Source organism: Metarhizium robertsii, assembly GCF_000187425.2.
Source record: "Metarhizium robertsii ARSEF 23 chromosome Unknown MAA_Scf_2, whole genome shotgun sequence".
Taxonomy (NCBI): domain Eukaryota; kingdom Fungi; phylum Ascomycota; class Sordariomycetes; order Hypocreales; family Clavicipitaceae; genus Metarhizium; species Metarhizium robertsii.
The window spans coordinates 5,578,917-5,594,952 of record NW_011942160.1 but is presented as its reverse complement, the minus strand read 5'-3'; the positions used below and the strand labels follow the sequence as shown (position 1 = coordinate 5,594,952).

Here is a 16,036-nt window from a genome sequence, read left to right as displayed (position 1 = left end):
CATTCCTTTCTCGTTGCTATTGCCGCGAGCGGTTTCCATTCAGAATTCCACTCTGCCATCTCCCCCGCCATCGCGAACTATTTGCACAAGGTATCCAATCCCACTATTGCCCACGCGTTCCATATTTGACAGATTGAATGAAACCTGGCGGCAGTCCTTCCGTAACGCCAAAAGCAATCCCTTTATACATGCCAAAGCTCATCAACTCCTACAGCCAACTTGCTCACCTTGCCCGATTCACCAGCGGCTCAGGACGATTCAGTTGTGGGTTATGAGGCTCCCCATTATGCGGGCGACGTCGGCTAGATGTAGCTGGCATAGGAGGGGAATGGACATCACCAGCGTTGAATCGATTTGGCGAACTAGAGGTCTTGCTACGAGCACGAGATCCTGGAGATGGAGAGGGACGATGGGGCGATGGCGGCGGTTGCCCAGTAAGACCACCGTCATGTGAAGCAGGTAATCCACGTCGAGACATGTTTCTTCGGGGAATACCATCACGAGGCTCTCTCATTGCGCCACCTGTTGCGTAGCTAACTAGCGGCTGACCAGGAGCTTGCCTAACGCCAGCTGGGCCTTCGCGAAACCGTGGAGGCTCAGGAAAGTCTTTTGAGAAGCTGAGCAAAGGCGCAGGATGCTTCTCTGAGCGACTGCGCGTCGCCATGGCCCCAGTGTCAGCAGTCATTGGTCTGCGCTGTTGGTATGATGACGACGGTGGGTGGAAGGATTGACTGCGAATACGAGCTGAGTGCTCCGCAGCAGAGGGGAACCAAGACGTAATTTCAGGTCTCTTCTTTTCTTCCTCAGATTGCTTTTTGGCCTTCTCAGAAGCATCTGATAAGGAGTTGGAGATGCCACCGTTCAAAAGAGACGGGGCCTCGGTAAAGGGCCCATCTGGAGCAGTCTTGGACACCACAGAGGCAGCATCGCTCTGCTTGAGTTTAGCATCATAGGCATTGCCTAGCAAACCGCCTGCTGCAAATTCCGATTCAGCTCCCTTGGCAGTTTTAGAAAACCCGGCGTCCGCATGCATATTCTTCTTCACAGTTCCGGAGCGATTAACCGACGATTTCGACTTGACAGACATTGATCTTCTGGTTTTTGCTTCCTCGGGCGTGATGACAATCTTACTCATACGGAATGCATTGACATTCATGAGCGGCTCGCCCTCGTCGTCCTTTTGCAATGAAACAGTAGAAGCCCGTACGCTGGTATTACCGCTCCTGATGCTTTTCTTGGGGCTTTCACTGCTATTGCTTCTAGGGCCAAGCGCAATTTGCGGAACTCGACTCTTCTCCTGAAGATCTACCATTCGATTGACCAGATACCAGCTTCGCCAAGCGTGCACCTTTTCAAAAAATCGGGCTGCCTGCTGTGCATCATCCGTCGAGAAGTAGTGGACAAAGTTCTCGGTGTTGGCAAATACGACGGGCTTTTGCTGGCTCTTAATGGCATAGCAAAACTTGTGAGGCGGCCGAAGATGACGGCGCGTCTGACTCTCTCTCGGGGAGTAAATGTCAAAGTCGGTCATGTGGCATAAGACAATACTATCCTTGCTTGAGGCATTAGCATTCGGCGACTTGGCAGCGTAAATCTGTCCGTTTTCAAGAAGCGTCACCCAGCGCTGAGTCCATTTGCCAGTCTTTGACGAGTGATGCATTTGCATGGAAAACCCTTGGGGAGGCTCTGTGGTGAGAGGAGCAGCTTGCAAGTCCAGATCCTTGTCACGGTCTGGGGATTCGGACTTTATAACGAGCAGAGAATGTTGCTTGTCCTTGTCCCAAGAGTTCATGACGTCACGAACGCGCTCGTAGCGACGGAGGCGACGCTCAAGGCCAAGGGCAGAATAGCACTCTATTGTGACACATTTTGCTGGATCTATGTCATGTCTTGTCTGGTCCGCCGTGGCCCCGAGAATGTCAACAGGAGTCGTATCTGCTGTCACCAGCAGACTGAGGGTGGATGAAAAGCATCGTACAGTTATACGCTAAGTCGTGCGCTGTTAGCAGGGAACGTCATTCGCACGTACAAAATGAGCAGGCAAACGCGCCCGCGACAAAACAAAATAGGATTCTGTTTTGGGGCGACTTACTCGCTCTCCGCCGTTGCTAGCAGACACTGGCGCATCGGTTTGCGGAACAACACCCTTTCCTCCGGGCGCAATGAAACTCATCTTGAAGGCGGATAGACCAGGTAGACTGGGTGTTGCTGGTTCCCCAATACTGTCCCGGCTGGAATGGCTGGTGGCTGGTGAGAAGATGGCCGACACAATTGTGCTGGGTGTCCCAGGCTGGCTTGCACCAGTGGATCGTTTACCTCGCGAGAAGAAAATGAGTTTGTCAAGTAGTTGGCGCTTGGGCTTTGGCGGAGGTGCGACGAGGTGGGCTTGAAGTCGCGCAATGTCCAACTTCTTTTGTTCGGCAAGGATTCTATCAGTCTCAGCCTCAAGGCGCGCGACCTCATCAGCCAAGTGGTCGGTGTCCTTGTGGCTTCCTTGTTTGATGTCCGAAACGGCGCTGTCGTCCCTGGGCTCTTTGGGCTCGTCCTCAACCGCAGGCTCGTTTGCGCTCTCGGCCTTTGGCAGCGGTACCGAGTCTCCTCGGTCGTTACTGAGATGGCCGTGTTGTTGGCCCTCCTCTTGGCCCTCCTCTTGGCCCTTCCCTTGGCCCTCTGGATTGTCAACCTGGTTCTGGGATTGAGGACCCGCCGCCGTGCAGTCCCCGTCTGTGCCACCCACGTCCTTATTGGCTGGCTTGTTGATCTTGGAAAACGATTTCCAAGGTGGAATGCCTGAACTAAAAATGGGAGATTTTATATTCTCCAATATCTTGCGGCCAGACGGTGCGGAAATATTGATGGACCTAGGGCTCAGTATGCCTCTTGTGGGCGCCGGCGCGACAGGCGGGGGATCCTTAGACCCTGTTGCGTTGCCGTGATATGAAACGCTCTTGGAACGGGATCTAAGCGAGTTCAGACTATCGCTTTGTTCCAGCCCTGTGCGGATTGAATCGCTTTGAGGGATGTCGTCATCCCGAAATACACCGAAGTCACGCGGCGATGACACGCTCTTGCCGCGCAGACTGCGATACCGTGAATAGGTCTGAGTAGGTGGTACAGGAACCGCCTCGATCGGGCCCAGGTCCCGACCCATGGCGTCATGTGCCATTGTAAAACTATAAGTTTATTCTTCGCCCGCTGCCGATGCTTTCTGGGTCCAAGGCACCCTATTTCTTCGCTTGGGCCCTGTACATAAGCCTGCCTCACAGTATTGTCTATAGAGACCTGGCGGCTGTTGGTGATATGGGGATCAGAAACCAAGCCCCTTGTGTTGAGTTGATGGACGACTTTCCCTGACGTAGCAGGGCGACGGTAAGGTGTGGTGTCACAAATTGATCCCTGCCAGAGCTCTCCGCACGGCCACGATCTGGTCTTGTCCAATTGAATGCAGACCAGCGGCGACACAAGTTTTCGTATAAGTGACGCCAGGTGTCGTCAAATGTGTGGAAAGTTGCCCGTATTCTAGAGGGGGCAGCGACCGATTCGACGGCAGGAGGCCGGCGGAAAGCAGAACTCAAAGAAGCGGAAGAAATTAATAGATTAAGTGATTGATTAATTGAAAAATGTAAAGAACGAAAAGGATCCGTTATGTTATCCCCCAAACAAGATGCCACAGAAAGAGCAAGGAAGCAATGAGGGAATCCAAGATTAACGAGCGATACGGGAACGAGAACAAGCAGCGCTCCTAAAAAGAAAGGAGGGGAAGTAGAAGGGAAAAACAATAGAAGTGCAAGGTTGATCACGTTTCGTGACACTAAGCGAGTGGCATTTTGCGTGATGAGCCGAACCTGGGGAAACATGCCATTGCAACTTGACTTGTCCAACAGTCGACCTCGCACAGCGTCGCCTTGTGATCGCTGCCACGTTTTGCTTTCTCCGTACGGGCGTGCAGCCATCACAATTCTCTTTGCATGCCTCCTCTCCATCTGGCACATAACACTGTGTCGTATGTGTGCTGCGTTCCGCGCCATAACACGCGTCGTGTGCGGTTTTGTCCCTCCCGGACCGTGTGTGGCGACGACATTCCAGGACACTGTCTTGGCTGCCTATGGAGTGCTGCTTGGATGTCTTGGGGTCCAATTTACTCAATCGTGCCAATTTACATGTTGTGGGCCTCCTCGAGCGTCCAAAAGGTAAGACAAGAAGTCTGACGAGGCTCTGTCGTGTCTGTCCGCCGGTCTTCAGGCAGAAGAGTTCAGTCGCCGGGCTGTTGAAATTGAGACCACGTCAGTTGCAAGAGCTGGGGTCGGTCAAAGTTTCTCGGGCAGGCTTGAATTTGGCATTCAGTGTTTCACTGGTGCTTTTCCAGCGTGGTTTTTCAATCCTCGCTGGCGCTTGAGGTGCCTGCTAAACTTGGACTTGGTATTGCATACTTAAGTAAGAAATCCCTTCAATGTTGATCTGTCGTTCAGCGACGAGTAGTATGGACCAACCTGCGGAATTTATTAACCATGGCATCCCTCGGCAGACGCGGCCCGGTTCGGGCCCTGGGTAAACTAAGTCTTCAACCAGGCACTTCCTTCGGCCGAGTGTCGTGCAAATTGACTAACCGAAAACTGCCGAGTTTTGGGGGGCGAGTACATTCAGAACTCCCAGGCGGTGTCTTTAGATTCTGCTTTTCTTTTTTTATCCTTTCGCTGCAATGCGCCACTTGCCCCAGCCCAGGTACCCTGTCAGCCTGTCAGGCCAAATTTAACCTAGGACACAAATACTAACGAGATTATTGCGCCATGGTGTCGCCAGGTAACATGATTCCCGAGCTTTCGAGTAACGGTGGCGCGGAAGACCGGTTTAAATTCAAGATGAGTTGTGATACATGACGAGATCAGCGCCAACTCACCAAAAAGAAGCCATCATGTTCCACTATATATTCTATTCGTGACATCCGGGTGCATTCCTAAGCTCTCGTACCCATTCAGGGGGAGAGGGCATGGGTCTGGAAAATCAGTCAGCAGGACAGCTGCAAATCATACTCCAGGCTTCAATCTTCAGACGGATTCAGTTGTATCCTTTATTTCGGTTGTGTACTCCGTATGAGCGTTCTAGACCTCGCGGGCTCTCTAGGAGCAAAATTCAGCAAAGCGCGCTAGTTACATACCTGCCCGGCTTCCAAATACCAGCAATCATGGCTTGATATAGATTTGGCAGGCAAATTTTTCTTTATCTCTACTTGCTAAATGCTCGAATCTCTCGACGCCACCAATCCACAAAGTTGCACGTGGAAATGTCGATGCCCAAGTCTTGGAGTGCTTTCGTGCTGAGGTGACAATCATAAGGTCTTTGTACTGCAGCATTCGGATCATTTCCTTGCGTATTTGCCTCGATGTTTGAGGTATCCAGCCCCATTATCTGTCCAAATGATTGACAAATCTCGTACTTTGTCATTTTGTCCTCACTAGAGAATTGCAGGATGGATGGTAATGCCTTGCGATGGTCAGGCCCATTCGCGTCGAGATACTTCGCTGCTACATCTAAAAAAACTTCTTAGTTGCCATCTTCACGAATACGCGTTTCGGATCGTGAACAAGGTCATATAGCGCGCAGTTCAAATTTGCAGTATACTGTATCGTGCTATAGGGGTGGTAGGAATGAGGAGTACCTGAAACATACCTCGACATACACGTCCAATATCCTCGGTGTTAGTAGGATACCGAACAGCCCAGTGGTCCATCTTAATGTTGGCGCCTTCAGTCTGGGCTTTCCAGACAGAGTCCATCAAGACATTGACAGCACTCTCGGCGGGGGTCTCAGCGTGGCCGTACAGAACAGGGACGCGTAGGACTATCGCCGAACCAGGTTTCCCGACCTTCGCAGCCTCCTCCAGAATTGCCCGCTCTCCATCGAACTTTGTCTGTCCATACAGGTTTGTTGGTTTTGGCGTTGCATCAGCTTCGTAAGGGGCATCTCCTGGTATGCCAGGGAAGACGTAATCTGTGGAGATATATATGAGCAAGATATCCCTAGATAATGCTACCTGAGCAAGCCGTCGGCTGGCGGCAATATTAAGACTCCTGGCTCCATCGGGGTCTTTATCGACCCGGTCCGGAAATCGTTGAGCAGCAGCTACTTCATGGTCAATACAGGATCGTAGATTCGTGCATCATCTCCCTTCCTTACAATGGACAATGACGTGAGGTCTATTGAAGCCGTGGAGAAGAAAGTGTCAGCGCTGAGCAACAGGTGGGCTCTGCTGGGGAGAATATGGAGAATATTCGTACTGTGTCTCGTCAAGTACGGTGTTGAGCTCATTCAAATCTTCATTCTCGAGATTGACTTTGAGGATGTCAACACCGTCAGCTCGGGAATATCCTGTGCCTTTGACATTCCACTTGGGGCTCTGCCGAAATGCAGCTGTGATCTCGCGACCGAGTAGTCCAGTTGCGCCGGTCACAAGAGCAGTTCGCTGGCCGTTTGATGCCATAATGTCCAGAGCGTTCCGTATTGAGTTGTGAACCCAGAATTGCGGAGGATGTGACGGGTGTTTTCACTTTTAGCTGGTGGTGGTAGTGGGTTCCGCCCATGTAATATACATGGAGGGGTAGTTGGCTCCTTTTATCCATTGAGCAAAATCCTGTTTCATAGAAGTGGAAAAATCCGTAAGCTGGAAAAGAGATGCAGACCTTCAGATGCCTCGTTTCCATGCTTTAAAAAAGAATCCATAACTCCAACTGCAAGCCATTATCGTATTTATCCTTTTGCTCTCACTGTGTTGACTCAGCGACTTATATAGGGTAGCATCATACGCATCTCGTCGCTGCTACACTTATCCACTACCTACCTAGGTGCCTAGCGGGTGGCATTTAGTCAAAATGGGGCCCCTACCTAGTAGCCATCGAGCCGAATACTATAATATCGACTGTCAATGCTATAGTTTATCAGCATATACTGTCAAGACACCATGTTTGTTAACTGTAGGCACTAACCAGGCAGTGACGCATTAGTCGGCAAATACATTCTGCCACAGACTCTGTGGGCCTTCCTTGCTGACGCCACTGAGCACCTGCCTGAGGCACAAACAATGATCGTCAACTGGCGTGAGATAGCTTGATGTTTAGTGGATTTTCCATCAAGCACCCTTTCACTGCAAGTTAAACACCAACATCCCAACACAATGCCGTCGCCAAAGCGGAGAATAGACGCCGAGACGGCAGAGAAACTAGCCGCAGAAGAAGGCTTCATCACGGAAGAGGAAAGCGAGCAAGACGACGGATCAGAAGACGAAAGCGGCTCGTCCGAAGAAGAAAGCAGCAGTGAGGAAGAGCAAGAAGCGCCTAGAAGATTGATGATACGGCCGAAATTCGTGCCCAAAAGCCAACGGGGAAAAGAAGCACTCAACAAGGAAGGATCCGAAGAAGAAGCCCGTCTCGCCGAGGCGGCCGCCAAGCAGAAAGCCGCCGACGAGCTTGTCGAGGAGCAAATACGAAAGGACCTTGCTGCTCGCGCAGCCGGCAAGAAGCACTGGGACGACGACGAGAATTCCGACTCGGACGTCGACACTACAGATGGCCTCGACCCGGAAGCTGAAGAAGCGGCCTGGCGCGTGCGCGAGCTGAAGCGCCTCAAGCGTGCCAGACTAGCCATCGAGGAGCGCGAGCGGGAGCTGGCAGAGGTCGAGCGCAGACGAAACCTCACAGAGGAGGAGCGCAAGGCCGAAGACGAAGCGCACCTCGCCAAGCAGCGCGAAGAAAAGGAAAACAAGGGCAAGATGTCGTACATGCAGAAATACTACCACAAGGGCGCCTTCTTCCGGGAGGAGGCAGAAGCGGCTGGTCTCCTGCAGCGCGATATCATGGGGACCAGGATTGCGGATGACGTGCGGAACAGAGAGGCCCTGCCGGAGTACCTGCAACGGAGGGACATGACAAAACTGGGCAAGAAGGGTGCCACCAAGTACAGGGACATGCGGTCCGAGGATACCGGTCGCTGGGGAGAATTCAACGATAGGAGGGGCGGAAAGTTTGGCGGCGATGAGAGATTCCGGCCTGATGACGAGCGGTTCAAGCCCGACGAGAGGGACGCAAAGGGCGCCAATGCGATCCCCCTGGGCGACAAGGAGAGACGAAGAGACGACGGGAGAGGGGACACCTACAGACCGAGGGATAGGTCTCGGTCTCGGTCGCCGAGGAGGGAAGGCGACAGACGAAGGAAGAGGAGTACCTCAAGGCATACACATGACGGCGAGAAGCGACGGAGAGTGAGTCCATTATAGATGATGATACCCCTGAGAATTGTACAATATCAAGGCCTTGCGAGCCAAAAAAAAGCCTATTAATTTTTCTCCCACGCTCTGCATATCTCGTAGTACACCTATATCCGAACGATTTCTACCCTCGCCCTGTCGAATATCTTGTGGCTCTGCATCTCGTCCTCCCCAACAGCGGGTGGGTATAATGTCATCCTCGCAAATGTGCCCGCACCTCTGCGTTTCGACAATGGCCCAGGATTGATGGCTAACACGCTCTCGACGACCTAATTCGTTAGCCCTGCCCCTTGTTTCCTCACATGCCAAAGAAGAATAAAATGAAACCACACCAATATCCAACGAGATGACCACCCCCCTCAAAAAAAAAAAGAGGCTAAAGGAAGGGGAAAAAACAAAACATACCTTTGCAAAAGGCGGCAGGGAACTAGGAACCAGCATAACATCCGGCCTGACATTGACCATCTCCCCCAACTTCAGGTATCCGACATCCAAGACGGCGCCGGTCGCAAGGCCCTCCTCAGTCCCCGTCTTGGGCAGCCGCGTCCTCTCGGCGGCCGGGAACAGCGGGAAGTAGTGCCTCTGCTCAACCAGATACCGGACCAGCCTGGCCATCAGGTCGCCGCTCGTCTTGGCCAGCTCCTCGCTCCTCAGCTCGTACAGAATATCCTGCGTCGAGATACCCACGACCATTTCGTTCATGGACAGCGTCATTGGGTTGGACACAATCCTGACCGACTTTGGCAGATCCAGTTCCCTGCGGAGCACCGCGTCCTGCGGCCAGGAAACGTGCTTATCGAGGACATCCCGCACGGCGGGGACGAGAATGACGGTGAGGTGTGGGTTGGCAGAGCACGCGCGGGCGAGGGCCGGCGCGAAGAGGCACTTGAAGACGGTGGCCATGGTGGCCGTGTCCGGATCCTGGACAGCCTCGTCGGGGAGATCAAAGTCGCCCGTTGCGATGAGCGGGTGGTCAATGTCGAGGAACGGCCCAGCGAGGACCAGCGCGTCGGCATAGGAATCGGCTGCCCGGGAGCAGAGCGCATGGAGCGGCTCATAGTCGAGATTGTCGTCGGCCGTGTACGGGCCCGACGCGTACATGATGGTCAGCGGCGCGGGCTCCGCATCCGAGTCCATGGCGTCGGCGTGGCCCCTGAACTTTGCGCGGTGGGCCTCGAGAGCAGACGCCGTCGAGGCGGCATTGGGGAGGAGAGGGATCTCGAGGATTTCATGGACGACGAACTCGTTGCCCGTGGCGTTGTGGCCGCGCAGCGCGACGATTTGTCCCGGGAAGAAGCTCCACGTTCGGATCTTGTCCATCCGCAGAGGCACGCGGAGGCCCATTCCTGTCCGGCGGGATGTTTCCAGCACGAGGGATGCGGTGTTGAGTCTGCCCTCCATCGAGTCGGAGGCGATTCTGCCCACGGCGACGACCTCGGTGGTGCTTTGGCTGGCGGCGCTTCCAAACGCCGAGTCTTCTAGCTTGTGGTGGTCCTGTACCACCGTGATGAACTCGTCGATGCGGTCGTCTAGAATCTCACTTGCTTCGGAGAGCTTCATAGCCAGCGGCTTGTACGCCATCTTCTTGATATCGGACGCAGCAGTCAGCTTGATTCTCGGCTCGGCGAACGGCGCAATGGGCGCTTCAGCGGGTTGAAGATGGCCATTCAGCACCTCAACGACATCTCCTGGGTTCAAACGGTCCGCAAACGAAGTGCTCCTATTGTAAAATCAGCACGGAACCAATCATCCAAAACGAAAATAACATACGGCAGCCCATTCATAGCCTTTAACTGGTCATCCATCCTCGCCGGCGAACTGCCCACCTTCAAACCGTCCATCCTCTTCTTCAAGGCACTCCCTCCCACGCCACCGCTACGATTCAACCTCCCCGTCGCCGGCGTGCTGGGCACCAATCCGTCCAACATTCCAAACACGTCGCCGCCCGAGCTCGCTTTGGGTGTGGCACTCAACACCTTGCGCTCGTTGCGCACCTGAGTCGCGCGGTGGCTCTTTTCCAGCTCATCCTGTATGCTCTGCTTTAGGTTTCGTATTCTGGAAAGCGATAGACCGGCTTGCGCGTCCAAATCCATCTTTATGCAATAGGATTCCCATTTGAAAAAGAGGTCATCGACGGAGAGGTCGTGCAGGCGCAAGATGGACTGGATCTCGGTGATGATGTCTGGTTCGAGGGGGGAGTTGGGTGAGAAGCGGGTTTGGATGTCGGATTCTGACATGGTGGGCAGAGAGAGCAATCTGCTCTGGGCGAGTATCTCTGCTGCGAGGATCAATTGGTGCAAGGGGGGATATTTTGTCCAAGGTTAACGGCAACGTGATATTCGATTTGGAGTTTGAGGGTCCATGTCTGGCCGGCTTGATGGTGGGGTCAAGTTCAACATTGGGTCGGGTTACGCGACGCGTCAATTGTTAGCGTTCGCGTAAAGTGCCTAGCCACAGCCATCACTGGCGTCATGTTTGCTTGGCTGCTCGACGTCTAACATCCCTGCAAAGCTATAATGCGGCTTATGGTGCTCCGTATACTCCGTACACTCTGTGTAAATAATTATACCAGCTTTTGCAAGCGCATTACATGCGACTTAGATTATCAGCAAAGCCATAAGCTTGTTAGCTACCTCCTCAAGTACTCAGCGCATCTACTCTAGGGCGCTCTAGCATCTGTGATTCGTACCCGCCATTTTGGCTTCCATATATATATATGCAGAGGAACAGAACACAACCCAAACTCCAATCCTGATTACAATTCCAATTCCATACGTATGTGCCAATCACTGGTATCCTTTCACGCTCCATAATTCGCCTAAAAAGAAAAAAAAAAGAAAAAAAGAGAATATGCAAATGGAATAGTTTTAATAATGTTCATGTTCCACTAGTGTCCATGCCGCCAGTTGTATCAATATCCCACTGAGCCCATACACTAGAAGAGGCGTGATAGTCAAACGACATAGATCCATCTTTTGGAGGCGAGCTAGGCAGAACAGCATCTGTGCTGAGGAGGTTGCCAAAATCAATCATGCTGCCAGCATTACCGTCCAGCGCTGGGAGACTGCCCAGATCCAGGTCATCGCCCCCAAAGCCGTTGCCCTCTGAGAACATCTGGCTGATGGTACGGCTGATGGGGGTATCGAACACTTCGAAGCCCTCATGGTGGTTGCGAGGGCTGCGTCTTGGGCGGCCGCCTTCAGCTGACCGCGACGTCTTGGTAGGCGTTTCCTGAACAAGAACTTGGCTGGGCGATGCAATTGATCTAATAGATCGAATTGATCGAGAAATGCTTCTCGTAATCGGTCTGTGGCTTGGCGTGGGACGCGTAGGTGTTTTGAAGGGTTCATTAGGCGTTCCAGCCTTGGAGATTGGTGTTGGAGTTGATGGTCGAGCAACTGTCGGGTTCTTAAATACCGCTTCGAGATCGTCGTGATCATTGGATTCTCCATCTTGCCTTGTGCTTGTCATATTTTCCTTGCCAGCCCCAGAGCCTTTTGACAGACCCTCATCAGAAGTCTGCACGATGTTAATGTCGATTTCTTCGAGTGTTTTTGGCATTCCGTCTTTTCTGGGCGAGGGGAATAAGAGTCGTTTCGTGCTGCCCACTGCTTGATCAAACTCCACATCTACGGGGCTTTTTGCAGTGCCACTCCCCCTAGAATGAGTCGAGCCAGGGTTAGATTGCACTTCCTGCATGTCGAGACTCGCTGATGCCTCATGCGTGCCAATGTCCCGATCCGGTTGACTCTTGTGTAGATCACTGTGCTTGGGAGAAGATGGTTCGATGGGGCCGAGTGCATCAGTCGGGAGATAAGCCTCGGACGTGGGATTCACTCCTCCGTCATCCTTGCCACGAGACTTTTTGCTTTTACCGGTACCTCGCTTTCTGCGTTCTTGTCCCGTCCGCGAGAGATCCTTGTCCCACCTGTCTTGAGGACGGTGGCTTTTGCACTTAGTGAGCCAGATGCCACAAGGGTTACAAAGCAACCGCTCCTGCCACTTTGCTCTATCATCTGAAGATCCCAAACTCTTCTTAACAAGGCGGTGCACGGTAGGCTTTCCGTCTGCGTCTCGCTGCAGAATCTCGATTGCTGTAATTTTTCCAGGCTTCTCAGAGTATTCACAGTACTCAGGAATACCGTCATTTTCCTGTACCCAAATTTTGCGCCAGGTGGGCGTCTCAATAGCTCCGCAGTTGCTACAGTATGGAGGCATCTCTCCATTCATGATGGCCTCTTCTAGCCTCTGCTTGATGGCGTGCTTCTTTACAATGTTCTTGTTTGCCCTGGATGAAACGATTGGTGGAGATGAGGGTGCTGGGATAGCATCACTCTTGGCGAATGTAGAGTTTGTGTGTTCCATGCTTGTAGGAAGAGCGATAGGCACCACTGGGTCGCTCGCTGGAACCGGAAGAGTGAGGGGACCAGTCGAGGCTGCTCTCTTCAATGCTGAAGGAGCCGGTGGAGTCGGGAACTCATTCTCGGCAACTATGGATTGTGAAAGAGAAGATGGCCCAGCAGGTTCACTGGCTGGGATTGTTGGTAGGGCCAACGGCCCAGCAGACTGAGACCGACTCAACTGCCTGGGCGCCTTTGCCACGGCCAGCCCCTGCGTGGGTAGTTCCTCTTTTTCGACCTCTTTCTGGGTATTTTGTGGTTGTAACTGCTCGGCTGTAGGTTTAGGTGCAATGCTGACAAGATTGGAAGTTCGCCGGGCAGTCTCGTCCATTCCTGGTTCGGCTGTCAGCAGAGGGCTCGCTGCGTTCTCGACGGCGTCAGTCGTTGGCGGAGGAGTGGGAGCCATGCCTAGCGGAGAAGCAGGCTTTGTCTTTTTCTTCCTGGCTGCTGTCCGGCTTGGTGCCTTCTTCAATGGTGGTAGTGATTGAGTGTCACTAGCACATTCTTTTGCTGTCGCTGGGACCGGCTGAGGGGTATTGTAGCTGCAAATGTGAACGAGATCCTGTCCAGCTGGGCCATCCTGCATCTGGAAGACTTGAACTGGCACTCCGCTAGCATTCTTTGACTCGGTAGGTTTTCGAGCTGCAGCTCCAGCAACTGCTTCCGTCGGTGCGGGGATTGGCGTGTTGGCTTCATCACCAAAGAGTTCATCCAAGTCGTCAGTAGCAAAGCTAGCATCGCGAGGAAGCTCAGTCGGCGGCATAGGAGGAAGAACAGGACTTGAGGGAGGAGGGCTTGATCGAAGGAACGGAGTAGCTCGCTGTATGGGCGGTGATGAGCCAATATCTGCTGGGCTGTCTACCGAATAGTTTGGGGTGGGTGCGATGGACTCTGGTGACCGGTCGTCTTCTTGGCCAGGTGACAACGGTTGCCTAGATTCTGCAAATGAAGGGTTATTTGAAAATGTCTGTTGACTTAGAGTTGACTCTCGTCTCAGCTTGACCGGCCCGGGGCCTCTTCCTGGACCAGTGCGAAGAGGACCATCTGGAACTGGCGTAGGGGCTCGAGGAACTTCCTGTAAATGGTTGCTATTTCCTGAAGCACCCTCGGGGTTTGCCAAAATAGGTCGAAATGCGCGTAACGAGCCCGAGGTGCTAGCGGCAACTCTGAGAGACTCGGGGCCATTTGCAAAGAGGTTTGGTGCCGTTCTTTCAACCTGGGTCGTCTTAACCCTTTTCTTAGCAGGGCCGTCTTCTCCTTCTGTGCCATCTTCATACCCGGAAGTATTTCCCTCGACAGGGTTCTTTCGCGGTCTGCCTCGTGGACGGCCAGTGGGCGGTTTTCTTCTCGAAGCTCTGTTAGATGCCCTACTAGACGGTCTTGATGACGGTGCACCTCCGTCTGCCCGTTGCTCGCTTGGATCAACCGGGACGGGCGCTATTCTGTGAACGTCCTGGGTGGGCATCTGCTGTTGCTGAGCTGCTACTGGCGTAAAGGACTCTCGATTGCCCATCATGGAAGGTTGCTGGTGGTGGTGGTTGGGACCCTGGCCTTGTGATAACGCCGGCGAAGCAACTCTTGAGACGTGACCTGTCTGACCGATTTGCGGATTCGACTGAATAAATGTATTCCACTCCGAAGCACCCGTCGGAGTCATAGCACTCTCCATTGGTCTACTGTACTGTTGCATGTCGTTGCTATTGTTATGAGGGGGTGGTTTATTCGATCTCGGTGCGACGGATAGCCGTAATCTGACCTCGAGAGTCTCGCGATTGCCACCGCCAAAAACACCCAGCAGATTTTTGGTCACGCGGCCGGTGACCATCTTGGGCTGCTGCATCATCGATTCACCCTGCATAGCCTCGAGAGCCCATGAAAGCATGCCCTGGCCAACCAAGGGAAAATCGGGTTCTGAAAAGTCGACGGCGTAAACGGTGTAGTCATTCTCCTGGCCAGCAAGCTCGGGGCTGCACTCCGTGACGGCATGGATACATGACCTCAAGTCAACAACCCCAATTGAATTCGTCTCATCGATAGGAACCGTTTGGACCCGGAGAGGCTGGGGATATCTAGCCAAGCAGTTGACCTTTGCTTCCCTGTCGAAGGTGTAATGGACCTTAACTAGACACGAATCTGTTAGCTGGTTACAGTCATAGACAGGACCGGGAACAAAGGCGCTTGACATACGGCCCATTGGTCTGATTTGAACGCCATTTTCATCAACTTCCGCCGGAGGAGCTTGAGGAGCCTGGGCAGGCAGATGCTGCTGTTGATACTGACGTTGTTGCTGTTGAGCATACTGGCCGTTCCAAGGGTCGCCCCCCCTCGGCAAGATAGGAACAGGCGACGCCATGGCTAAGGCAACCCCGTGTGACGGCGTGTGTATCAATCGTTGCGATTCTCAAATACACACGATAGGAAGCTTTAGCAGGCGAGTTATGCAGGAAACAAGTAACAAGGAAGCAAACACAAAAAAAAAAAAAAAGGTACAAGAAAAGAGATCTGGAGATCTGAATGTGGAGTGGAGGTTTGTTGGCGAGTGATAATTGCACGATTAATCAAATTGGGGTGGCGGTGTCATGTTCGTGACCTGAACGCGCCTATGGAGCTGTTCTGGCTCTTGTCGCGTTGAGGCGGACGTGAGACCGTGAGAGAGTGGATCCTCGTTAAAGCTGCCGCTTTGGAACACCCGTAGCTGCAGCTGCGCGACAGGGGAGTAGGGGGAAAGGGTTAGCCACGGGGTGCAAATGCAGGCTAAAAATGGATAAAAGGTGTAAGAGGCAATAATAATAATAATTGAAAAAAGCAGCAATTGCCAAAGGTTGAGGAGTAACAAAGAAAGCAAATCCAGGACGTGGTTTAGCGGAGACAACAGTTGCCTAACAAAGATGTTGTCGTTTGGCAGCCACACCAAGTCAGCGCGTGTGCCACAGCAAACCAACCCGACTCTAGACAGGCAATATGCCCACCGTTGGCCGTTTCAGTTCTAAAAAAAAAAGGATGAAGGCTCGGTATAGGGCTGCAAGTGGTGAGTAGCCCTGTCTGGGGATATCTGTGAGCTCTCCGGAAATGCAGCTTCAATGGCCCAGTATCTGAGACAGGTAAACGCGGCAGCACGTGACGAATCTGTCAGACGCCTTCAAGCGTGGGCCGCAACTCGACGTTGCGTTTGCTGCGGCTCGCAGCTGGAGAGGCGCCGACTGGAAGCCCCACCTCCCAGTCTGGTGCCCGCTGTGTCCCGGACCCACGGGTGTCGCGGCTCCGAAGGGCGTTCAATGTTGCTTGGTGGCTATAAGTGGCAACCCGGCTCCTGGCATCTCGCTGCAGAACAAAGAGAGCAGGGCAGTCTTCCTCATACATCGAGGCCCGACCCCGGACT

The 16,036-nt window shown here is 53.1% G+C and overlaps 5 protein-coding genes across 5 annotated transcripts; 1 reads left to right on the top strand and 4 right to left on the bottom strand.

Annotated features, from left to right (window-relative positions):
* Positions 1-223: 223 nt before the first annotated feature.
* On the bottom strand, positions 224-3,166 carry MAA_09175 (uncharacterized protein; the record flags this gene model as incomplete). Its single annotated transcript, XM_007827173.1, has 2 exons — positions 224-1,987; positions 2,093-3,166. The coding sequence occupies 2 exons, from the start codon at positions 3,164-3,166 to the stop codon at positions 224-226; spliced, it is 2,838 nt and encodes a 945-aa protein (XP_007825364.1).
* Positions 3,167-5,223: 2,057 nt separating this feature from the next.
* On the bottom strand, positions 5,224-6,478 carry MAA_09176 (methionine adenosyltransferase 2 subunit beta; the record flags this gene model as incomplete). The annotated part of the gene is made up of 4 exons (XM_007827174.2): positions 5,224-5,528; positions 5,668-6,120; positions 6,175-6,194; positions 6,276-6,478. 4 exons carry the CDS (start codon positions 6,476-6,478, stop codon positions 5,224-5,226), a joined length of 981 nt encoding a protein of 326 aa, XP_007825365.2.
* Positions 6,479-7,168: 690 nt separating this feature from the next.
* Positions 7,169-8,266, top strand: MAA_09177 (Micro-fibrillar-associated 1; the record flags this gene model as incomplete). Its single annotated transcript, XM_007827175.1, has 1 exon — positions 7,169-8,266. The coding sequence occupies one exon, from the start codon at positions 7,169-7,171 to the stop codon at positions 8,264-8,266; it is 1,098 nt and encodes a 365-aa protein (XP_007825366.1).
* A 98-nt stretch (positions 8,267-8,364) lies between these two features.
* Positions 8,365-10,494, bottom strand: MAA_09178 (DNA polymerase subunit alpha B; the record flags this gene model as incomplete). Its single annotated transcript, XM_007827176.2, has 3 exons — positions 8,365-8,526; positions 8,663-9,977; positions 10,028-10,494. 3 exons carry the CDS (start codon positions 10,492-10,494, stop codon positions 8,365-8,367), a joined length of 1,944 nt encoding a protein of 647 aa, XP_007825367.2.
* Positions 10,495-11,134: 640 nt separating this feature from the next.
* On the bottom strand, positions 11,135-15,010 carry MAA_09179 (GATA transcription factor; the record flags this gene model as incomplete). The annotated part of the gene is made up of 2 exons (XM_007827177.2): positions 11,135-14,778; positions 14,845-15,010. The coding sequence occupies 2 exons, from the start codon at positions 15,008-15,010 to the stop codon at positions 11,135-11,137; spliced, it is 3,810 nt and encodes a 1,269-aa protein (XP_007825368.2).
* Positions 15,011-16,036: the final 1,026 nt, after the last annotated feature.